Source organism: Ambystoma mexicanum, chromosome 1p, assembly GCF_040938575.1.
Source record: "Ambystoma mexicanum isolate Mex_15411 chromosome 1p, UKY_AmexF1_1, whole genome shotgun sequence".
NCBI lineage: Eukaryota > Metazoa > Chordata > Amphibia > Caudata > Ambystomatidae > Ambystoma > Ambystoma mexicanum.
This window is the reverse complement of record NC_090921.1, coordinates 1,008,963,889-1,008,989,497: the sequence shown is the minus strand read 5'-3', so window position 1 is coordinate 1,008,989,497 and position 25,609 is coordinate 1,008,963,889. Positions and strand designations below refer to the sequence as shown.

Sequence of the window (25,609 nt, the reverse complement as noted above, 5' to 3'; positions counted from 1 at the left end):
GGCATACACGACGACTCCAGAAGCGCAGTCATTACTCTCTCTTCCGGCCATCAAGATCTTCCTGAAGGGGTTGATGGGTACTTACCCTCCTACGCCCCCTCATCAGTTCCTTCCTGGAGCCTAAACACTGTGCTAACGGCCCTCATGGAACGCCCTTTCGAACCTATTCACAGATGTGAAATAAAATTCTTATCTTGGAAAACTGCCTTTTTGATAGCCATGACTTCAGCCAGAAAAATCAGTGAATTACAAGCCTTGTCTTCAGAACCTCCTTTTACTTTGTTTCAGCAAGACGCATCATTTTGAGGACACACCCAAAGTTTCTGGCCAAGGTCTTATCGGAAATGACACTCACAGAGCGCATTGTGCTACCATCTTTCTTCCGGAACCATACCTCGGAGGCGGAAAGAGCTTTACGCTCCCTAGATGTTACTAGGGTTTTGAAATTCTACTTGCAGAGAACAAAGTAGTTCCGCTTATCTAAAAGACTGTTCATTGCCTTCACTGGTCGTACAAAAGGGCAACATATCTCCAAACAAAGTCTGGCAAGATGGGTCTCGTTATGCATCACCCATTGTCATCAATTGAAGGGCGACACCCTCTCCAGACCGCCTTCAGCACACTCCACCAGAGGGAGAGCGGCATCAGTAACATTTCACGCAGGGGTACCCTTGAAGGACATTTGCAGAGCCGCTACCTGGAGTACTCTGCACACGTTTGCCAAACACTACTGCATAGCAGAAGATTACAACAAGGAATCGGCAGTTGGACAGGCAGTGCTTCGCCACCTCTTTGCATAAGGTAGGACCAGCCTCCTTTCTCGCCTTTCCCTGAGTAGGTAACAGTTGTGTTGCTGTATGGTAAAGGTTTGTCAGAAATAACTTTTCTGCATCTATGCTTATATATGTATATATGGTGGCATGCTTTAACTGCTTGGTATTCTATTCAAGCATCTGAATCTATGAAAGATACAATGCTGGAGAAGTCTTAGTTACTTACCTGTAACTGTATTTCTCCAGCATTGGTATCTTTCATAGATTCACATGCGCCCACCCACCTCCCCTGAGAGGCTGCTCCTACGCTCAGCACCCATCGTACTGCAGTTTCTATGGTTTAAAATCTGAAGATGGCTGACTGGGGTGGAGCTTAAACCCTGTCACCTCATTGGTTGGGGCCGTAAAGGACCAACGTGAGGTGGAGGGACTACACAATAGAATGGCTCAAACGCCACAATGGAGTATTTACATGCATTTTCTAGGGGAGAAAGGATGTAGATTGAAAAATTTGAATAATTATTTTTAATACCGAGGATTCCCAGGCTGACGACGGGGAATATTCAAGCATCTGAATCTATGAAAGATACCAATGCTGGAGAAATACAGTTAGATGTAAGTAACTAAGACTTCCTTAACACATTCTGGGACTTCTGTTTTTTTCCACCATTCGAAAGAATAGGTTTGTAAATACAAGGCTAATTGATACACATTACCAACGAAGGTTACATGTCATTTCATCAAATGAAAAAAACAACTGATGAAATTTCAACAAATAAAAAACAACTAAAACCAAAATAGCAAATTTCTTTTTCTGTGTTTTTCGGTAATTACCCCCAAAAAGCCCCCTCTTTTTTTAGTAATCATTTCCCCCACCCCAAAACCACTATTCCCACTGTCAACCCCATTTTTTGTTTTTTCTGAATTCGTTATTTTCGTTGTGTTTTTATTCATTATAATCACTGCATACCCCTAAGACCTATGCTGTAAATACAGAATGCAGACCTTGTCCTTGACATAGCGCTGCTTTACTTTGAAGTGGTGCATGGGGTGTCATACTGCTCAACTGTGCACCCCCTTTTTATTCTCACAACCTTGCCATCCTTTTTCCTCCAGAGGTCCCGAAGAACCCCTGTCGCATGAGCTGTGGGAAGAATGGACACCTAAACGTGAGCAGCTGCCACTGCGAGTGCCATCCAGGTTACACTGGCAGGTACTGCCAAGGTGAGCAATTTGTCTGTCTGTGTGTGTATATTTTTTTTCTATTTTGTTTATTCTGTACAAAAAATACAAAATAATTACTTGAATAAAAAGAAACCATCAGTATATTAGAAATGTCTTTAAGGTATATAAGAGGTGAGATCATAAGCCTTCAGAGAAGAACGAACGAAGCAAGTGTAGAGTCAAAGTGGAGTGAAAAAGGAACAGTGTTATGGAGCTTTGGGAACAAAGAGAATAAAACAAAAGCAGGACTAAGGGGACAGAAAAGGTGGGATTTGGCTAATAAGAAAAGAGCAGTGGACTGAAGAGGCCAAGTAGGACAATGGATGAATGTCAATTAAGAAAGATAATCGGGTGCTAAACCATGCATACATTTAAAGACAATACAGAGATAGCGGAACTGAAGATGAGTAGGAAAAAACACCATCCAAGAGGAGCCTGGAAAGGCAAAAAAAGGAAGAGGGTGCTGAAATAGAAGACGGAGGCCAGCAGTAAAAATAACATTCAATTGGGATTGTACTTATGCAAGGAAACTGACAAGAAGTAAGGAAAAGTAATCGAGTCAGGAAAAAGGGAGGGTGAGAATAAGAGTCTTGGAAGCAGAAATAGTAAGAAAAAACAAATCTTGTGTATATTGCACATTTGAAAACAGCAGAAAAGAGCAAGGGTAGACATAAGAGGAGAAAAGGAAAGTGAAAGATTAGAAACGATCCTGAGGTTGTGAGGCGGAGAAGAGGAGAGTGAGTCATGGGGAAGTGAATAAAAGAAGGGCAGCAATAGGAAGAAGAGGCAGGAAAGTAGAGAATCTCAATCTTGGATGAGCTAAAATTGAGAGAATGAGTGAGCCTCCAAGACTTGATGGCAGAAAGACAACAGAAGACGGAAGATTAGAGTAGATCAGTTAAGAAAGAAAAGGAAACAGGGATTTGCACGTCATCAGCATAGAAGTGATGGTTAAGACCAAAAGGGTGAATGACAGAAGATAGCGGTCTAGTCAATATGGAAATTACTAGTGGTCCAAGAGCTGAAACTTGAGGGACACAGAAACATGGAGGGAAAGTCCAAGAGTGATTGCCTGTCCAAGTCACAGAAAAGTAGATCTTGGAGATGTAGGAAGAAAAACAAGAAAGGGCAGCGTCAGAAATGCCAAGAGATGAAAGAGAAGAGCAGCGGATAAGATGATCCACCATGCCAAAAGCTGCAGATGCTCCTCATAGAATAAGAAGAGAGGATTATTTAGAATCGCAGAAAGAAGTGAGAAAGCCACTGTCATGTTAACTAGCAGTTTCAGTGCAGTGAAATGAGGTAAGCACCGAGTTAAAATCACAATAGGAAGATAATTGAGAAGTGTCATAAGAAAGGGTAGAAGATAAATAGGGAGGCGGTGTGAGGGGAAAGAAAAATCCAAAGAATGACTAAGATTGTAGCATGTGCATAGTGAAGAGGAAAAAGACCAGGTAAAAGAAAAGAATTAAAGGGAGAAGTCAGATACAGACGACGATGCACTGAAGGGATAAGAGCAGAAGGGTGCGGATCGAGGGGAGTGGCAGTAGGATTAGCTCTGTGCAATAGTAGTGAGGCCTTACAAAGAGGTGCAAAGGAAGGATAAAGGAGATAAAGAGGAAGACACTGATGAAGCAAAGGAATGAGGGGCAGGGGAGAAGGATGAGTGCAGGTTATCGATTTAGAGGTAGAATAGGAGATGAAATTGGAAGCTGAGAGTGAAGGGTACGAGAGTCCAAGAGATGGTTAGGAAGAGTGACCTGGCTCCGAAGGGGAGGAGAACGGGACGCCATAAGCGACTGATAGTGCGCTGGTTTATCATGGGACAAGTCACAATCATGAGAGGAGTGTGAAGGAGAAAGAGCAGCAAGGCCTGCCTGAGATATAGTTTCCTGCCAATGACATGCAAGTCTGCCTAGGAAATTCCTTGTGGTCTGCAGGAGAGAAGTTAGCCAAGGTTGAGGGGTTTACAGCCGGGCGAACAGAATCGCGACAGTCAAGAGAAGATGTCAAGAAGGAGGACCGAAGAGTAGAAAGAGAGTCCGGGTACAGAAGAGAGAAATCAAAACACTTCCATGCTTACAATTTGTAGGGGCAAATGAACGAAATGAAAATCAATAGTTGCATCAGAAGACTTGCTTCAAGGAAGGGAGGGGGAACTCATGAGATGTTGACGAAAAAATATAAATTATATAAACAGGTTTGAGAACATTTCCGAGACCGCAACTCAGAGTCATACTAAGACACACTGCTATGTATAAAGTCAGTGGGCCTGATTCCGAGTAGGGCGGTAAGGGATACCGGGCACCGTTAAGGAGACCGGTGCCGGTAATCCCTTACCGCCCTACTACGAGTTCCCTTAGCGCGAGCCGCAAAGGGACCAGGGAGCAAATAACGGTACCGCAAATTGTGGTACCGTTATTAGCTCCCTCCCCATTCCCATTGAGCCCTATGGGGGCTCAAATGAGAATGGGGATTGCCTATTTCAATGGGGACTTACCGGCACGCAAAGGTCAGACTACACCAGTAAGTCCCCATTGAACCAGGTCGGAGTCGGTACCGGTATGGGAGGTAGTCATGGCGCAAACAGCGCCATGACTTCCTCCATACTCAGAATGAGGCCCAATTGACTTCATGCCTTTTATGTTTGGATTTTTTTTGTACCCTTTTCTGGATTTAAAAAATGTCCAAAAAGAGCCTATTTGATATACTTACAACAAGCATGGCTCAGTTGTCATTTGTGAAGTAGCACAGGCCGCGAGCATATACACACTGCAGTAAATGTCACCCCATGTACCCAGGCAAGTGTTATGGGATTCCTTTAGCCTCTCGGCCTGGCAGCGCTAATGCATAGAAAATAAATAATGGAAGGTAATATTTTGACTCAGGTTTGTGTTTCTATATTTTTGCAAGATGTTCATTTAGCACAAACCTGTTCCATGGCTTCACCCAAGATTTTAAAAAGTTATTTGAACAGGCAGCTGTAAATATTCGAGCATGTTCTGAAATCAGGATAAAGTAGCGGGCATGAGTGAGGCACACACTGTTCGTAGCTACGTCCATGTGTGCGGGGGGCGGAGGGTGTCAGGATTTGAATGGAAATATTGGGAAGGCTGAGCAGCTAGTCAGAGGACCTATTGTGTAGATTCACTACATTTCTCATGCCACTACCTATTGTTAATATTAACCCCACTCTTTCAATTCAGTGAAATGCAGTGTGCAGTGCGTGCATGGAAGATTTAAAGCTGAGGAGTGCTCCTGCCTCTGTGATGTCGGCTACGGAGGCCCCCAGTGTGCCAGTGAGTCCCTCTTTCAGTCTTTGCAAACCATTGACTCTTCACACAGCACTGTTTGTGAACTTTGTGGGAGGTCTGCAGTGTCACACATCAGGATTTGGGTGCATTGCTAGGGCTTTATATATCCTATGAACTATATGTAGCAAAAGCACTCCTGTTGTCATAGACTTTAAGGACCTGATTTACAGAAAGGTTTGCAATGGGACTTTCCCATGTTAAGATTTTTTTGTTTTTGATGAATCAGGCCCTAAGTGTCTCAATCGTATATCCCGGTCAGGGATCGAAAATGGCCCTCATTATGAGGTTGTCGGTAGGCTGCCAGTAGTACCAGCGGCCTACCTGCAACATCGGCTTACGGGTTCTGCCACCCTATATAACGGGCAGCGGCGGAACAGAAAGTTCCCATTCCCATGGAGTCCACTAGGACTCCATGGGAATGGGAACACTGAAGCAACAGCACCGTTAGTAACGGTGCCAGTGCTTCAGTGATTTATCTGCCGGTAGGGGCCTGAACAGTCAGGCCTGCCTGCCGTTCACAGCCCCTACTGGCAGACTCGAAGTGAGCCGTTGTTACCGGCACCTTATTTCCAGACCGACTCACTTATAATGAGGGCCAATGTGTCAAAGAAACAGCAGGATGACCTGCTGAGCGATGAGACTGATTACCTCTGGGTATGACCCCCTTAGATTTAAAGATCCAAACTTAAAAGATTTTTCAATTTGTAATGAATTCTTGTGCTTTTTGTTGCTTTGTAACTCGAAAACTTTTATTGAATTCCAACTCCAGAACACGTGCTTTAATTTCACAGGAGGTGTTCGGGTGCTTTGTAAGTAAGGAGCCACCTGCTGACGATCTGTGTGGATCGAAACATGTGCATGTCGTGGCTACCATTTACAAGAATGTTGTCTTAAAAGCAACATGATACATATGGACATTTGAAAATGAAGACATTAAAAAACAATGAAAAGCACAATAATTCATTACAAATTGAAAAAACGTGTCCTCTTTGATTTTTAAATATAAGGGTGTCATACCCGGAGTTAAAAAGTCTCCGCTTAGCAGGTCATCCTGCCATTTCTTTGATACTATATGTATCTTATTTCATATAATAATATTGCTTGTAGTATGTCTGTGCTGTAGAAACTTGACATCTCTTTGTGAGTTGCCCTTCTCAATGCTTCCTCGTTGGAGTATTTGTGGAATTCACAGTACATCAGCTTGATGCGTAGGCGCATCACAAAATTGTCTAGCGACTCCCCTTTTTCCTGTCTCGTGGTATGGAACACATGGCGCTCATAGTCGATGTTAGTGTGGGGTGTGAAGTATTCCGATAGCTTCCCCTGAAGCTCTCCGTAAGTGACAGTCTATATTCATCAGTTCGCCTGCTATGTCCCTGACAGCGGGGCCTACTGTCATGAATAATGTGTTTTTCAGCATTGCGTCGTCGGTTAGGCCGATTGCCCCCGTATAAAATTTGAAGTGCCTTAGCCATATGACCCATCTAGGTCCCAGATTAGAGGTGTCTCTGACATCGAATGGGCCTGGTATGGGCAGGTTTTGGGAGGCGTTACCCGATCCTTGTGCCTGTTGGGGATCATCCGCCATGGCCCCTGATCCACCTGATGAGGATGCTGCTGGGCTTGTTGGGGCAGACATGTCCACGGTGGCGGGTGTACTCCGGGTAAGGCCTGTTGTATCTGTAGGGCCTTATGTCGTTGCTGTGTTGTGACCTCGCAGCACATGCTGCTTCCCCGTGAAGCGCGTGCTCTATATGCACCGCGAGGGCTCTGCTTCGCCTTGACAGGCTGTAGTGTGCCCCTTAGACCCTCCTGGGGACTCTCCTCGGGTCTCCTCTTTCTGGAGGTGCCACCCGCTGCCTGCGGGGGTGGATAGGGAGGAGGGGGGCGGGGTTGCCACCCGCGACGACTTGTGGGCCTGCTGGGCCCCCTCGTGGTTCCTGAGCGCGCCCAACGTGGTGCAAAGGAGGGCGGCCTGCATCCGCCGCGCTCACGGTGCTGGATGAGCCTCCCTCTTGTGGCGGGTCCGTGCTCAGGAGAGGAACGCCGACGCGCCAGGCCGCTCGACCGCGGTCCTCAGCGTGCCCTGCGGGCCTCGGTAGCAGAGGTGCGCCGACGCGCTGTGACCGCTCGACTGCGGGCCTCCTTCTGGCACGGGCGGGTATCGTGTACGCCTCGTCGCCAATTGTGAGGTTTTGCGCGGGACCTCAAACCGACCAGCTGAACGTATCACACGGGAGCCAGGGGTTGGTTCAACTGCTCTTTATTTAACTTGGCAGGAAACTGCCGAACTCACCCTCGGCCCCCACCCTAGCCCAACGTCACTTCCCCTCACTGGGGAATAGGACCGCAACGGGGGTTCCGCCCACACAACGATGTGGGCGGGCTGTATGCCCAGAGGGACAACCTGACAGTAGCTAGCATGCATCCTGCAGGTTTATTAAACATGATACCTTGTTACACTGTATGTCAAAAGCGTTGGCATGGGCTCTGACACCGAGCCATACGTAGGCACATATTAACTTTTGTCGGCTCTTCTGCTAACCCTAGAGCTTGCTGGTAACGCTATGGGGGTGTCCCAGCAGGCTCTTGCTCCCCAGCTAAATCTCATACATACAAATCCCATACATTTTCCATATTTAAATCTCCCTGTTCTTAATGTACTTATTTTGGAACACTCGGGGGCGTGGTCATGTTTTCCCAGACTTGAACAAATCTGGGCTTTAACAAGACCTGGGCTTTAAAGCCTAGGCTTTAACAAGACCTGGTTTCTTTGTGTTCTCATAGACATGACTCAGCCCTGCGTGAGAAGATATTGAGCCTTTTCCAGGTCGCATCCACCCCAATGTAGGATCAAGGTCAAGGCTTGTCTGCATTTGCTCAGCATTGATACAAATCTACATAGCAACAAGATCATACATGCTGGCGCATGTAGCACTCTGTTCCGGCTGTGCACTAATTATATTCGTGCTCGTCCAGCTCTTTAGGGGCTAAATCCCTGGGCTTTGTGCAATGTTTCAGACATTGGGATTGTTTGATGATAAGAAGGTGAAGCATACATCATACAGTGACCATCGAGAGAAGGTGGTTTCAGAGAGGTGTTAAGGGCCTCAGAGGTTCCATTGCCTTTTTGGCCCTGCCTCATCATGAACATTAAGCCGAGGGGGCAGGGAGAGTATCAAAAAGTGTGCATTGTTAACTGAGTGTGCAGGAATGTTAAACCTTGAGTGATGAGCTTCATAAAGTGTCTCAAAGATGTCTGGCTAAAGATATTCGTACTAGCGTGAACCTTTGGCACGTGGATTGGAAACAAGAGTATATAATGGTGCATGCCAGAGTTTATCTAGAGCTGATGAGACATGTAAAATAAATCTGCGGTGTTGTGCTTGAAAAGGCAGGCATTGTAAAAAGTTGCAGACATGGCTGGGAATGTTCAATCCAGTCTGGGTTTTAGTTTTAGTTTTAATCAGCGGAGTAGGATATCTCAAAAAAATTGTCATTGCTAACAGTTGTGAGCCAAATGGGTCATGCCCAGGCATGTCTGGATCTGCTGTGATGATACTTTTCTGGCTAGTATATAGTCTTTCAGATTATCTGAATGAATAGCTAACAATATGGGACATGCCCAGGTTGATTAGGGGATACGAGGGCATCCATACTGTGCAAACATGTAGGGTGTCAGAAACTAGAAATGTGAGATTTTCAGAACTGGGCAGTTGCAGAATTACTTCGTTATCCAATCATACAACCCATTGGGTGTCTTAATCAGAGGTTGTTAATGCTGTGAGGTATACCCAAATGTGCCTGAGCCCCATGTGAGGTTAATAGTAAGGCTGGGATGTAAAGTTTCAGAAATAATGGAGACTTTTCTGCTGAATAGGTGGCTTTTTCAGTACATGTGAGAATGTTGACGGCCACTAGGGCTTGGATTGTGCTCATGAGTTGTAGGGTATCCCTACATATTATCCCCACCAAAAATATTGCCGTACATATGGTCGTTTGTCTAGCCAAAGGCAATATTTTTGGGGGGGATAATTTGTGGGAGCAGGGGTTGCAGGGGAGTCCCCTGCACATTTAAGAATAATGCAAGGGTTGTGGGGGTGTCCCCCGCAGGGTCCATGCTCAATGTAGATATTTTTGTATCACAATATTTTTGCGGGGATATGAACACATGGAACCAGTTGTAGGTTATGTACACGTCTACTCATTATCAAGTCTGCAATGTCCCACACTCACACATTGCAAACCTTCCAGGAAGCATCACTCACTTGGATAATAGCTTACCGAGGCGTGGAATGGAAGTAGTTTTCAGTACAGGGATTTCAAACAAGGTTACATGTGTGAGGCGAACCCTAGCTTCTCAGATTCTACTGAGGCCTGAATAATGACCTTGGGGCTGGGATTAAGAAAGGCCCCATATTGTTCACTTGAAAACGTATTTGGTTAAAGTTGTGAGATATGCCCTTACTTCTAAGGGCCCACCCAGCTCTGAGTAATCAGGGGGTCTTGGGGCAGGGTTTAAGAAAGACTCCATATTGTTCCTTAGAAATCGGGTAATACAAAAGAGTGACATCAGGAGCATGACCAAATGTCGAGGTGTGCGTGGTTCTAGTGATGCTCACTGGGCGATCGTTTGAGGCCTAATTTGAGAAGGCCTGGTTTGGTCGGTGGCAGATGCGTGAAGGGGTAGACTGGGGGATGTGCTGAAGCCTACGCTGAAGTGATCAGAGCATGGAATAGAAGTGGGTTTTGCAACTTTCACTTTTGTATTTTGACAGGCGATATGTGTATCCCTTACTCTGGGAAGTTGCTGCACGTCAGACTTGTGGTACACTGGCAGAGGTATGATTTAGATTTTGAACATTTATACTGCGCTCTGGACACACTTAACTGTATATAGGTGGAGATGGTAAAAGAGGACCCCAGAACGAGGCATGAACATCATGCATAGCCCCTCCCTAGAGCTGGCCAACTTCTATTTAAACAGGAAGGTTTTGAGTGCCTTCCGGAACTGACACAATGACGGGCAAGACCTAATCTCCAGAGGTAACACGTTCCATAATTTGGGCCCATAGACCCCGAACCTCATATCGCCTCTGGAGACACACACTGTGCGCGGAATGTTCAGCAGCAACTGGTCCCCTGAACGCAACATTCGTGCACGGTAATGGCGGCCAACATTAGTACTAAGGTACTCTGGGGCCAGACCATTTACACACTTAAAAATTAGGCAGGCCACTTTAATTTAATTTGGTCCTTTACCAGAGGCGTAGCGAGGATTGTCTAGCAAATGGGGCCTGAATCTAATGTAGTTGGGCCCACTGCACTGACAAAAATATCTGTAAATGCCCACACAGGGCATTTACAGATTTTGGGTGTGCCTTGCCCCTCAGGCCCTACCCTGTCTACGCCTCTGCCCTCTACTGCCAGCCTGTGCAAAGTTCTGTGCAGAGGGGAAACCTGATCCCCTCTGCCCAACCCACCTACCAGCCTGACCGCAGCGTTCTGGGCCTTCTGTAGCCTATACATTTGCTTGGCCAGGATGCCCATCAGCAAGCTGTTACAATAGCCCAGGTGGGTATTTGTCAAGGCACCCACTTCAGCCGCATGGTCTTCCACAGGTAGGAATGGCAGCACATTTCTGAGCATCCGCAGTGAATAGTAAACTGCCTTGACCTTAGCCCCCACCTGATTATTGCAGCATTTTGTAACTTTTCGTTAAGGATACTGGGGGTAAAGGATTCCCTAGCATTCAGGACCTGCTGCTTGGAGCCAAACAGAATAAGCTTAGTTTTTGCTGCATTAAACTGCAGCTGATTATAAGCCATTCATTTATTAATGTCTACCAGACAGTGGTTGACTTTGATCAAGGCGTCCTCGTTGTTTACGATCTTGATATAAATTTGAGTGTAATCGGTCTATGAGTGATAGCTCAACCCATGATACTTCACAATGTTGAAGACCGGGCTCATGTACAGGTTGAAGATCAATGGGGACAGAGAGGATCCCTGTGGAACCCCACACCTCAGACCAATAGGATCGGAGGTGAAGCCCCCACATATCACCTGCTGGGCTATCTCATCCAAGAAAGACCCAAACCATTAGGCATGGCATATCGGACAATCCTGAATGTAAAGATCGAGGTGCTTTGATAATGCTTAGTGTCGGCCAGATTGCAACACTACAAATGGAACCTGCTGGTGAGGAGTGAGTGCTTTGGCGGAGCTGGGTGCCGGTCCCAGTCCTGGAATAGCGGTTTGCTGCAAACAGGGCTGTGTGGTAGTCGAGCTCTATGCAGGCCACAGTCGTGGAATTGTATATAGTGTTGCAGTTTAGGGTTGAGGTGCACTGTGAGAGCTGGGGAGTGATCTGCTACTCAGAGGAGTATTTGAGTGAAAACCTTGCATATCGCAACATACTCACTTCACAAAACAGGGCAGAGGGTGGGCTCGCTGTTTAATTATGTTGAGCATGCCACCAGCAAAATGCTGAGGCAGCAATATTGGAAGGCGCTTGGACCGTCCCCAGAAAAAGTGCTATGGGAAGGTGTTAGGCGCCAGGCGGATGGGTGAGGGGGGGAGGGCAGAATGATGTCAATTGTGTGCGCTGATGCTCGGCGCAAGAAGTACTCGGCTGGCAGGGTCTCGGGCATGGATGACTTATAAGAGGTGGAGTAGAGCAGTGCTCCTCCTCTTTGTTCCAACGCGCCCAAGACCCTGTACCACAGAAGATGCAAGGTATGTTTTCCCGCCCACCCACCACGATCTATAGGTTAGGACGATTGAGTATAGCATTAGGTGGGAGAAGAAGGTTTAGCACATTATATTGAATTTATACTGTTCCCAAATATTTCCAGACACTGGTAGAGTGATTTTCCTCCTAGTTGGTGGCTGAGGCTCGGCGCTCCATGGTGAAGCAGGCGCTTATCGACCAGTTCCTACCACACAGGGGCACGAAGAACGGGGCTGTGGTATTGGTCGGTTCATGGGGTCACCCCGTTCCCCTAGCAACGCTTTGTGGGCTTGGGAGAAATTGGCGGAACCACTCCCCCACGCATATGTTGTGGGATTGATGAATTATGGACGTTGAATATGTTTTGATGCTTCCATTTACTGCTGTTGCATTTTTTGAATAAATGCAGCCTTCCAAAATAATGATGTGTCTTGTCTGTCTCCTTGGCCTTGCCACCTACATCTCCCACAGGACCTGCATTCTATTCTGGGGGGTTCTTCAGTGTGTTTGTACAAGGCGGACCCATTTCCTCAGGAAGTGGCTCTATGTCTAACATACCGTTCTTAGCAGTGTTTGTTGTGCTCGGTGGATAACTCACTGACCTACTGTTTCCCTATCTGCTTATCTCTGCAGCCAAGGAGGAGTTCCCCTTCCACAGCTGTGATGTTCAGATAGACGGGGACTGCTTCCAGGTCTCTTCAGAGGCAGAGAACTACTACGGAGCCAAAGCCAAGTGCCAGGTAGAGGAAGCAGGTTCTATCTCTGCTGGTAGCCGGACTGCAGCAAAGAAGTTTGACACATGCAACTCAGACCTCCCCCTGTGTAAAATTCTGAGTTATGGTTGTGCCCCTCATCCAGATATATTAGACACATAAAAAAGTAGCCTGATTGAGCTTTCCATAAACCTAAAAGATGCCTTATTTCAGATCCAAACGTAACAAAAATGCACAGCACACATATTATTAAAATATCATCAGTTTAGAAAAGGTGCAGTTGTTGATCAGATGAAGTCCCAAACCAGCAATACATGTAACAACAAGATTAAATAAAGATTATGCAGTGGTTACTAACAAAAGTAATAATGTATGCATAAATAGACACATGACAAAGAACGAGCTAATTAGCCAAAGCTTAAAGGAAACTCACTGACTCTGCATCTTTGTCCAGAACACCAGATACAAATCCAGGGGATTCAACCCTCACCTAAAATCTTCTTGGTTGTACTTAACAACCATCAGGCTGGACCCATCAGTATTGTGACAGACGTCCATTTTAAATACTTTTCAACCAATTTTGGGGTAGTGTAGCTCGAACCCCACCGTTCAATAGTTGCCACAAAATACTTACAAGCAGACAGAAGATTTGGTTTCTGTTAACTCCTCCTGTCCGGATGAAGGTTTGGCTATTTTTGACCTTTGATGCTCATGTACCTGAAACTGAAGCTCTTGGGTCGACAGATATTGCCTTTATCTACTATCATTCTTATTACTGTAGCACCCTGGAATTTCTTTCTACATTCCTATCCTAATAACATAGAATATAACTGTTTACCATGTGTTTGTGAAATGTTGATTGCCATTTTTGCCCAAACTATCACATATTTCTGTTATGCTTTTGTACCTCCATGATTTTATGTTTTCTTATATGTTGGTATCCCGTGTTTCCTTTAAGTTTTGGATATATGACTTGTTGTTTGTCATGTCTTTATTTACATACATAAATTACTATTTGTGTTAGTAGCCACTGCAGAATCTTTGTTTAATCTTGTCCGGTGGTACATGTTTTGCTGCTTTGGGACTTCATTTGATCAATATTTTGCATTCTATTGGTCCTTGTCCTTTTACATTTGAGAGAGTCTTGCCTTCCTTTGTTCTTATTCTTTAGAAATGGTGCAGTACCATACAAGTGCCGCAGCACCAGCTGGAGAAGCTGATGTGCCGTTATGTCACAAATTCTTCAGTGCCCAGGACCATTAGCTTAGTTCTCCTGTGTCATCATCTGACTTGCCACCTTTCACAGTATCATGTGCTCAGACAGGGCTACAAGTCAAGACATGCCCTAGTGCTAACCGCTCAGGAATACCATACGGCAAGTGGGCCAGGAATGCCCAGTGACCCATAATTCGAGAAGCAGATCCGTACCATCACCTAGTAAGTGTTCAGTGCCATCCGCTCTGAAGCTTCTCTAAATTCTCATTTGCCAGCTACCCATCTTGCTGGATGGGGGCGTCGGCACCCCATTAACAGCTCCACCCAGGCCACAGAGGGAACTCTGACAATCCTCAAGTCTGGCGGAGTCTAGTAGAAAGCACAGGGCGGTTGGCAGCTCGGAGCGGGTTAACCATCACTACTAGCCGGCAGACCAGCCTAGTGGCAGGCGAGGGGCGCAGCCTCGGAGTGAACTTATAGGCCTGCTACCGGTAGTGCAACCCGGCCTCAAGGAAGGGATACGCCAGCGACATGTCTACCAAACTTAAAGGGAAAGGGGGGAGGGGGCTGCAAGCTACAGAGGATACTCAGGGCACCCTCCACACGATGTGGCCAGCGCGAGATCCAAAAGAAGGACCCGGTGCCACTGGGGGGTCGGCGGGAGAAGCAAGCGCTCAAAGTGAAGCAGAGCACATGGCGACAATGCCCAGACGAGAGTTCCTAGGAGAGTTACAGGCCCTTCAAGTAAATCTAGCAAAGACATTTCAGGAGCAGTTCCAGCTGATGCGGACTGACCTTAATGAAGCAATAGGAGAAATTAAACAAGAAATGAGGCAACTAGGAGAAAGAACAGACACCCTGGAGAAGGGCCTGCAAGAAATTGACAAAGACACTACAGCTAACAGCGAAGCAATAGAGAGGTTGGATACAGCTACTAGAAATCTTGAAATACAGCTGGAGGACTTGGAAAATAGATCACGTAGGATCAATATCCGGGTGAAAATGTTGCCGGAGTCGGTACCCGACAAAGACTTGAAAGTGGCGCTCCAAGGCATCTTCGCAGATATTCTAGAAGAGTGTAGCCCTGAAGCAATAGAGCTGGATCGTGCTCATAGAGTTGGCCGGCCAGCCAAGGGCCGGTTGGCGAGGCCAAGAGATGTCTTAGCAGCATTCGCTAGGTACGCCCAGAAGGAGGCGGTCCTCAGGGCGGCGAGACAGCGTGAACCCATCAAGTTTCAGGGGCAACAGATTGCGCTATTTCAAGACCTGGTGAGTAGCACACTTGTGGAGAGGAGACAAATGAGCCCGCTGCTAAAGGTCCTTAATGAGAAAGCAATACGATACAAATTGACCTTTCCGTTCGGGCTGCTGTTTGAATGGAAGGGTTCCCAGAGGCGGATCACTTAGCTACAAGAAGGGGCTGATCTTTTACGCGTTGACCTGGAGGACTCCCCTTCGGATACGGGACTGGGGGTAATGAGTGGCCGACCAAGACCGAGGCCATGGGAGTGGTCAACGGTTGGGGACATGAGAAGAAGAGAAACAAGAGGCGGCGATCCACAGAAAATAGGAAAACTGGGGGATGTAGGAAGTGGTTCCCCAGCAAAGTCTTAAATTGCTATGGTAGCTTTAGGGGTGATGGGCCTCTATAGGGATACGGGAAGCTAGGGGTTTCCATGCGGAGCAACCATGTTGGAATCGGTAAGGGCGAAGATGCCCGAGTTAGGGGTGGAGAGAATGCGGGAAGGTATTATCCATCAGGAGGGGGGGAGAAAGGGGGAGAAGGAAGGGGGTTGGCAGCGAGCAATTGATGGGGAAGAGCAGAAAAGCACCTCCACATAGGGGCAACATCTCTTTGATCGAGATCTTCTCAAGTATCTAACGCATAATGTAAGGGGTCTGAATACCCCTCTAAAGAGGAAGAAACTGGAATTCACGCAGAAGGAAGGACCTGATAAAATGGGGCTTCAGGAGACACACCTTATATACAGGGATCAGGGCAGATTGAAACTGCGTGGTTACGATCGGATTCTCCATGCTTCAGGGCAAACTAAGGCGAGGGGGGTGGCCCTAGCTATTAAAAACACGGTTGATTTTAGAATCTCTGATATAACCAGGGACAAAGAAGGAAGGTACATTGTGGTAAGGGGGACACACCATGAGGCCAAGTACACATTAGCGGTGGTGTACGTGCCCAACTCTGGTCAGGAGCAATTCTTGCATCGAGTGCTGAAGGTACTGGAAGAACAGGCTTGGGGCCATATGGTTTTATTGGAAGACTTAAATATAGCCTGGGATAGGGAGAGGGACAGAACTGGAAATCAGAGAGACGGGGGTGGCGCAGTAATGTCCACAGTCCTGAAAAACAGGATTGGTAAGATGGGGTTGCGTGATACATGGAGGGAGATAAAGGGAGAGGAAGAGGGTTATACCTTCTTGTCAGGGGTACATGGCTAACAATCCAGAATCGACTACATATGGGTCTCGGCGGAGTTGTTGGGCTGCATACGGGAGGTACACACAGGCCCGATAGGGATTGCGGACCATAAAACGGTCTCGGCTGTGCTGGATCTGGGTCGGAGGGCGAGGGGAGTTTGGGGATGGAAAGTCCTGGGGGCCATCCTGAGAGATTCAGAAGATCGGGGAATACTTGAAGAGAAGATTACACTTTTTTTCGCCACTAATAGGGAAGAGGATACAGGAGAGGGTATTAGATGGGACGCCTTCAAGGCTACTCTCAGGGGAGAAATAATTGCATTGTCTGCTTTCCGAGCGAAGCAATTGAAAACATTGGAATGTCAGTTGGAAGCGGAGGTGGAAGCGACTAGACAGGCAGCGGGGGGCACCCCCTCTAGGAGGGCAAATGCGGGAATATAGAAAGGCGGTGGGTCAATTAGAATTATTGCGGACCAAAAAGGCAGAGGGGGCGCTTCTAGCAGTGAGGCAAAAATATTACGCAAAGGCCAATAAGGCAGATGCCCTTTTAGCGTGCCTCCTGAGGGGCAAAAAGACGAGAAACGTTATTTAGGTGCTGCAATTAGGTCCGGGTGATCGGATTACTAGACAAGAAGACCTGCAGGAGGCCCTAGCGCAGTTTTATGACTCCCTGTATGCCTCACAGTACCCCCAGATTGATAAACAGGAATTATTCCTTCAGAGGGTTCGGCTGCGGGAAATAAGTAGAGATACGAGGGAAGCCCTCAACCGAGAAATCTCGGAAGAGGAGGTTAGAGGGGTTATCAGGGCTCTCCCGGCGCATAAGGCACCCGGTCCAGATGGCTATACCGCCGCTTTCTATAAATTGTTTATTTCTCAGGTAGCCCCGCACTTAACATCGCTATATGATTCATTTTGGCAGACCGGTCGAATTACTCCGTCCATGGAGGAAGCCAACGTTACCCTCATCCTTAAACTGCATAAAAACCCAGAGGAGAGAGCTTTGTATCGCCCTATAGCCCTAATTAATATTGACGCAAAGATTTACACTAAGATCTTGGCGAATAGACTCGTTCCTATCCTACCGTACCTGATTCACCCGGACCAGGCAGGGTTTATTAGAGGCAGGCAAACCGCAGACAATTAGGAGAGTGGCCCATATAGTCGAAAAAGTACAGAAGACAAGCACTCCCGCGGTCCTAGTAGCACTGGCGCGGAGAACGCTTTTGACCGCGTGGAATGGGCTTTCCTGTTTCGGGTAATGGAAAAGATGGGCTTCGGAGGGGAATTCCTGACGATGGTCCGTGCTAACTATCAAGCTCCATCCATTCGAATAATGGTAAAAGGTACGGCCTCAAGACAGGTATGCTTGCAGATGGGAACTAAACAAGGTTGTCTGCTTTCCCCAATCTTATACGTGATCTATTTGGAACCGTTGCTGCAAGCAATAAGGGAAGCAGCGGAAATCCAGGGCATCCCTTTTGGGGGCGAACAGCAGAAAGTCGCAGCTTTTGCTGACAATATGCTGCTTATGCTAACAGCGCCAAGAAAATCACTTTGAGCTAGTATTGCCCTCTTGGAAGCTTCTGGTGAAGCCTCAGGCTTAAAGATCAACGCCAACAAGTCACAGGTGTTAAATTTAACATTGGGGGCGATGGAGCGGGACAGGCTGAGGGAGAGCACCCTTTTCCAGTGGAGCCTGGGGGGGATTCGTTACTTGGGGGTGAAAATCACGGCGTCCCTTGCTGGCTGGTATGGGGCTCATCTCCCCCCTCTTCTTAAAGCAATTCAGAAAGACTTCCAAAGGTGGCGAGGCCTCAGGGTGTCATGGATGGGGCGGATAGCCGCGGTAAGGATGGTCACTCTCCCGAGGCTGTTATATTTATTCCAGGCGATCCCGCAGCCGATTCCGGCGAGCTTCTTTAAAGAATTGGAAGCTCTGACTAAGGGTTTCATTTGGGAGGGGAAAAGAGCTAGGGTGGGAATTAGGCTTCTGATGGCGGCCAGGAGGGAGGGCGGTTTGGCCTTGCCCAATTTCAAGCATTATTACGAAGCAACCCAAATCCGCATCATCAGGGAGTGGTTGAGGGGAGAGGAGAATGTGCACGACAAGATATGGGTGAGAATGGACAGAGCGGTGGCGCACCGTAATTTAGCGGAGGTGTTGAGGCTCCCTAAGTCGCATAAACCCCGGCATCTATATGAGAGTGCTATTACCAAACTTATGGCCGACACTTGGGACAGGTTAGCGGGAGCTGAGGGGATTACCACTTTTCCTTCTCCTTTCACGCCCATCTTCGAAAATAAAGATTTCACCCCAGGTATAGAAAGGGGAGCATTTGTTAAGTGGCGTGAAGGTGGCTGTAAAAAGCTGGCAGATATGTTTCGTGGAGGGGAATTGTTGTCTTTCTATGACTGCAAGAGGGAATCCGCGGTACAGGAGGGAGACAGGTTGCGCTATGCGCAGATACGGCATTGGCTCCTACACCCAAGGGTTAAATTGGCAGCCACACGAGAGCCCACGCATTTTGAGAAATTTCTTCTCAATAACGATGGAGCGAAAGGCCTCATATCCAACATTTACAAAATCTTGGATAGAGACAATGCAGGCACACGCTGGACCTATATGAGGGACTGGGAACGAATCATACGGCGAGAGATTGCTAGGGTGGAATGGGAGAAATTATGGAGGAGGATTCCCAAACTGGCTAAAGCGTCCCAATTACAGGAAATCAGGTATGAAATACTTTTCGGGTGGCATTACACCCCAGTCCGACTTCACAGGATGTTCCCAAAAAAGTCAGAGAAATGCTGGAGGGGCTGTGGGATGGCGGGCTCAGCAGAACACATTTGGTGGAAATGCCCCTTGATTGAGCCTTTCTGGGAAGAGATACGAAAGGCGCAGGAGCAGGCCTTCGGGGAGGTAGATGACAGAACACCAGCGCAAATCCTGTTAGGCATTCGAAAGACATCGGGGGAGGGAGAACCGAGAGGTAGGGAAAAGGCTAAAACTATACTGGTCTTGGCGGCTATGTTGTTAATAGCCCTGAGATGGAGGGGCCAGGAGGTGCCTAAGTGTCAGGACTGGTATCGAAAGATTTGGTAAATAGCGGCTCTGGAATGGGCTATGTTCACCATGGACAATAAAGTGCAGAACTTTGCAGCAGAATGGGGAGAGATTATGAACTTTCTTAAGGACGATTTTAGGGTAATGTGGTGCCCGCAGCGCTTGAGACTATTGGACCTACAATGAGCGTGGGGTGTCTGCCCGAGAGCACAGTGATTTGGGAGGTTTTTGCTTGTTGCCGTAGGGGGGAGGGGATTGTGGTAGGGAGGGGGGTTGGAGGGAATGTTTCTTTTGTTACTTGTTGGTCATCTTATAAAATTCAATAAAAAGAGTTTTAAAAAAGAAAATATATCAACCAGGCCCTCCCACACCGATTGGCTATGTAACGCCATTGAATTTTAAACTTTTTGGTTGTCTAAAAACAATCTAGGTTCATTTTTAACTTGTAGCCCCTCGGGGAGGGATGTATTCTTGAGGTACTTGAGCATTATCGCTCCATTCAATTTCATTCTGATTAATCTTTTTCTCAGCTGTACCACTTCATCCCATTCATTTGGGGGATACCCCTCATTCCTGAGATCACTTTCAGCTAAGATCGAAGTTGCTGCCATTTATGCTGCTGCATAATTGTCAGTAAATGCTAGTAATTTTTCTTCAGCCATTTTGTAAGGTATCAGGAGAGCTCTGCTGTTGATCAATATAGACTATAGTTTGCCCAAAAATGTTTTATATAGTTTCTGTGACCCAACAGCCATGATGCATACACATAGCCCAGAACGACTCTGGACCACACCCTCAACTGTGGGGGTGTGCTGCGTCTGACCTATGCACGATTAACAGCAGAGCTCTCCTGATACCTTACAAAATGGCTGAAAATACATAATATAATGCATAAACACTGGCTGGTGTTTGATAAGAATGGTGTGAAAGGGGATCGACCACTGTTTGCCTATCGGAAAAGGGCCTTGATTGGGAATATAGTGAGTAAGAGCAGGTTGTCTAATGCCAAGGAGAATGTGAGCATTATACAGAGCGCTTGGGGGATGAGCCCCATAAAAGGTCACTTCCCATGTGGCACGTGTGGGGCATGCAAACATACAAATAAATCCCAAACAGTGGAGATTGGTTTAAACAAACCTTGGATACAGAATGGATTCACTAATTGCAAATCTGAACACGTTGTCTATATGATTACTTGCCCCTGTGGGCTTAATTATATAGGCAAGAATAACAGAAAAATAAAAACAAGAATAATGGAACATCAAAGTTGTTTAAAAAAGTAAAATAGAGCAGGCACCAATAGTTAACCACCTTGTGATGAAGAAACATGGCTGGGAAGACTTTTCCTGGATAGTCCTTGAAAAAATCTATGGACTGACTGGAAAAGAAAAAGAAAATAAATGGATCCGTAGGGAACAGGAGCTTATCTTCCTTACTAAGAGAGACAGCAAAGGCCTTAATAAGGGGGTAGAGTGGCATACAATTTGAAAATGAGGACTTTTGGATGAGTAGAGGCTTGTACTGAGAATTGGGACTGAATGTACTATAACATTATTACTTGATAGGTACGAGGAAGATAATAAGATGCGATGTGAACAGGTTTAAAAAGATAGAAATGGAACTGTATACTTAGAAGGTTCACGTGGAAGGTAGAGTACTATGCCTGCATTCTTTATGTGAAAGAAGGGAGAATATTGAAATGTAGATATCTATATTGGGCGGTAAGGACCCTTTTCTAAGATGGCCGACAGCTGTGGCAAGCAGTGCCTGATCTTAAATGTCTGCTGCTCTAAGCACTCTAACCAACAGGGGCATGAGAGCTGCTGCTCTAAATGAACTTCTTGCTATTTTGTTGCTAGCTCCAAGATGGCCGACAGCAGTGGCGACCATTGCCCGATCCAAAAAAGCCGCTGATTGAAGGACCGGGGCCATATAGTTGGTGCTCCTGAACAGATGCACCACGCTCTAAAATGTTGCCCTAGACAGCAGTAGTTAATTAAGGGATGGGCTTCCCCGGTGCACAATGAAGCAAGTGAACTGATTGTTGATGGTGTGCATTACATGCCGCCAGCCAGAAGAGGTGAGAATTAAGGCTCTTTAAGGCAATATATGATTGTTGACTAGACAATATACATTTTACATAGATGTTTGTTCTCTGGTAGGTTGCTGAAAGAAGGTGCGGATTAGAAAAGATGCCCCATTTGGTATATATCGACGGATGGATGGTAAACGCTGGTGAATAACAAAACAAGTTAGTTGATTCAAGAGGGTGGTCACTGCACGCCGCCTGCCTAAAGAGGTGAGATTCTTTTGTGTTTCACACTGTTAGAAGTGTCTGTCACTACTGAGACAGTAGAGATTCGGAATAGCTTGAGTAATGGTGGAGGGAGAGCTGAGTTTGTTGATATTATGTGACCCAGAGTGCAGGTGACCTACGCATTGACTTGTGGTTTCTTCTTAGGCGGAAAAACAGTGTGAGCTTTTACAGTGATTGAGACACCAATTTTTATACCGCCAAAGACCCCCTACAGGATTACCTTAGGTAGGGGCAGTGGAGTGGGTGGCACTAAAAGGTCCTGCCGTACAACAAGTTTAAATAGCATTTAGAGCTAATTGGTGTCATGTCCTTTCTTTTGCAGTATAAAAGAGGGGTTTTTGGAGGAAGAGGTTCTTAGAAAGAGATAGTGATTCAAGAACTGCAGAATATGAATAGTGATCAAAAGAACTGCTCCTGAGTGTGCCTGACCATAAAATGGAAATCGATGGTCCTACCATCAAAGAGAGAATGGTTAATAAAGGCCCACGCAATATACGAAATGGAAAGCCTAACGGCAGCGATAAATGAATCTCGCAGAAATATCGAAATGATTTGGTTGCCCTTTTTAGAATACTACACGACATATTGGGAGCCCACAGACTAAGAACACTTGCTTACCATCTCAGCCAACCAAAGGAATCAGGGCAATGCCCTATGCCACCGGACGATTGCTTACCCCAAGCCCTGTAGGGGCTTCTTCCTTTCTTTCAGTAGCAACTTGCAGAGCCCATGCAATGCTGTAATGCCTAAAGTGGTGTTGAACTTTTATTTAGAGTGGTGTACAAAGCGACCGTGTCGAGTGGAGGGGGGGTGGGGGGAGGCCGGGGAGGGGGAGGGAGGGGAATCAGAAACACAAGACTAAAGTTCATCATTGCTTTGCACTTCTCCCCTCTTTATGTTTCCTATATATATGTTACATGAAAATAATACAAGGGATTTTTGTTGAAGTAACCAATATTGCTACTGTCTTGATGTTGAAAATGCAAATAAAAACATATTTAAAAAAAAAAAAGAACTGCTCCTGAAGAATGTGCACCACAGGGGAGTTAATGAACAGAAACATGTTGAGCTGAAAAAGAGAGAGGACAGATTATTAATTTAACAGTCCCCAGCCTATCTTAGAACACAGATTGATTTTTTGACTATTTGAGGCATTTGGGATAGGTAATAGAAAAAGTCAATTGAGCACTTTAGCAGTTTTTAAGGTGTTTTGTATTTGGGATATATGTTGTTTTTCTAAGTTTTATGTTGAATGAATTATGACCAAGTTGTGTGTAAATATTGAATAACATGAAAAGAATTATGAACACAAAAGGGTTGATGTGATTATGGTGTCTTCACCCTTAAATACATTGTTAAACAGGTCCCCTACGCCTCCTGAATACTGAAAAGAAGAGACGGACAGGAGTCCAACCTCTGGTTTATTATATATATAAACATCCGGGCATAGGCCGGACGCAGCACACTTCCACAGTTGATGGTGTGGTCTGCAGTCTTTCTGGCGAGTGTTCAGTGCCATCAGTGTTTAAATGGTGTAATGCCATCAAGCTGGGCATCTCCCAGTGCACAGGCTCTGCACCAACAGACTTGGGGTGCAGAGTGCCATACATAACACATTGCCTTGTGGTGGCTATGAAATCCAACTTTGCCAGTATCTGAGAAATGCCACAGTGGTAGCAGATCAGAAATGCCTTGCTGCTTCATTGCTTCTTAGCTGATGTACCCCAGGCCAATCAGCTCAGCCATGCCCTAGCACTGACAATCCAAATATGCCTCAGTCACTTCACTTCTGGGTTTGTAAAGTGTCCTCTGTGCTAAAATGCCTTGGTACCACCATCTTAAGAGTGCCAGTGTGCCTTCATTGCAGAAATGTCCCACAGTGACCAACAGAAAGGAGCATTATTTCCAGCAGCTTCAATCTGCTCTGGTGCCACCCGCTGCTAAATGCAGGCGGGCTCGATGTGTCCCATGCCAGCAAATCCAAAATGCCCCAGTTCTATCAGCTTCAAACTACAGGATGCCATTCGCTTCCAGCAGCTACAAGACTATCAGGCCAGATGTGCCCCTGTAAAATTGCTTGGATATTCCGCAATGTCGACAGCTCATAAACATTTTCATGCTTGTAGCATAACAGTGTCCTAGTGCCAGCATCGGAGAAACCCCTGTGCTATAAAACACTGGGCTGTTTTAGCGCCCAGTGGAATTCAAAAAGTGCACCTGACAGTCTGCCTAGAAGTTCACCCATGCTAGTAGCTCAGCCATTACCAAGTGACATCCACTCAAGCACCCCAGCGCTATCACTTATGTGTTTACGCAAATTAACATTAAAAAAAGCTCTGCTCTGCATCTCACTGCAACCACTGCCGGCTGTGCTTCCGGCCCAGAAAGGGAACCACATTGTGGAAAATACTTAGAACACTGTCTCTCTGGCTTCCAAAGGGTAATGGATCTTGTTGCCCATTTAAAACATTTTGGACAGAAAGACAAGTCTAAACCATGGTATTCCCCAGACCTAAAATGTTTAAAATAAGAAGTTAAGGAGCATGAAGAAGAGATGTATCTTCTTGAGTGCTTATTAATATATTAATATTTGCCGAAAAAACTATAAAAGGGCGATTCATGAGGCCAAAACAGGCTATCTCACTAATCGGATCATTACAGCGGGCAATCACCCCAAAGACCTCTTCAGTATCATCAATAATCTGATGTCACTAGTCTGTTTAATGCAATCAACCAAACCATTATTCCAGTTGGTGCATGATTGTTTTTTTAAACATGTCTTTATTGACGTTTTCATGAGGATTCAATATTACAACATAAAATCCGGAACTGGAGGGTATCCAGTGCAATTAAAAAATCCTCTGGTCCAGGTTTTGGTTATAGCATCACCAGAATACTCTTCAGAAATGTTACATTGATACTGTTCCAACTAACTCGGTACATCCACTCTCCTTCCCCCCACCTACCCCCGGACCTCTGGACTCGATGGAAACAGGATGAATAGGCTATTGAAGAGGATGAGCATCTCATAGTGTGTCTGAAGGGACTTGACGTTGCATCTCGGGTCTTTTATGTGCTCAGACATCTAATTGGGTTTAGGGTAAAGCTATTCTGGGTCATTTTAGTAGTTGTGTAGCCTACGTGAACTCTTGTTCATATTCTTTATCTGCTCCCTTCTTGCGATCTATGACACTCCAAAATGGGAAGCCACTCCCTATCAATGTGAGAGTGAGAGTCCATTAATACTGCGGTCAAGTTTCCGTGTTATACAGTTCATAAGCCTTTTTTGCCCATTCCCCCTGTGTTGGGAGATGGACTCTCTTCCAATGGAGAGTGAGACAAACTCTTGCTGCCAAGAGCAGATTGCTTGGCATATGTGGCAGCAGTGCGGGTCTGTCCCCTTGATTTTCAATGCTAAACAATACCAGCAATGGGGATAGTTTCCTCTCTACACCACCTATGCACTCAATCCATGCTAACACCTCCTTCCAGTAACATTGTACTAAGGGGAACTCCCCAGACATGTGCCAATAAGTGCTTGTCATATCACAGTTTCTCCAACAAAAAAGGTTCACGTTGGGGTACATCTTAGAGAACCTATAAGGAGCTAGGTGCCACCTGAACAAAAGTCTACAGTTGTGCATTTTTTACTGGATCACTATTGAGGAGGACCAAACCGCCCTGTATATTGTCTGCCATGTGTCTGTTTCTTCCTGTAGCTGAAGGTCTGTGGTCTATTGCTTTTGGGTGTTTGGTATGCCACTGGCAAGGAGAGAGTCATATAGCCCAGCGATGAGCCCTTTCCTGTTATCATGTTT

The 25,609-nt window shown here is 46.2% G+C and overlaps 1 protein-coding gene across 1 annotated transcript in view; it reads left to right on the top strand.

The window, feature by feature from the left end:
* LOC138583112 (C-type lectin domain family 18 member A-like) overlaps nt 1–25,609 on the top strand; it is a 346,135-nt gene that overhangs the window by 188,294 nt on the left and 132,232 nt on the right. Inside the window, exons 6-8 of the mRNA XM_069655073.1 lie at nt 1,890–1,997; nt 5,204–5,296; nt 12,677–12,783. Of these exons, the coding sequence (XP_069511174.1) occupies nt 1,890–1,997; nt 5,204–5,296; nt 12,677–12,783 (308 nt within the window). The remainder of the gene's footprint in view (nt 1–1,889; nt 1,998–5,203; nt 5,297–12,676; nt 12,784–25,609) is intronic.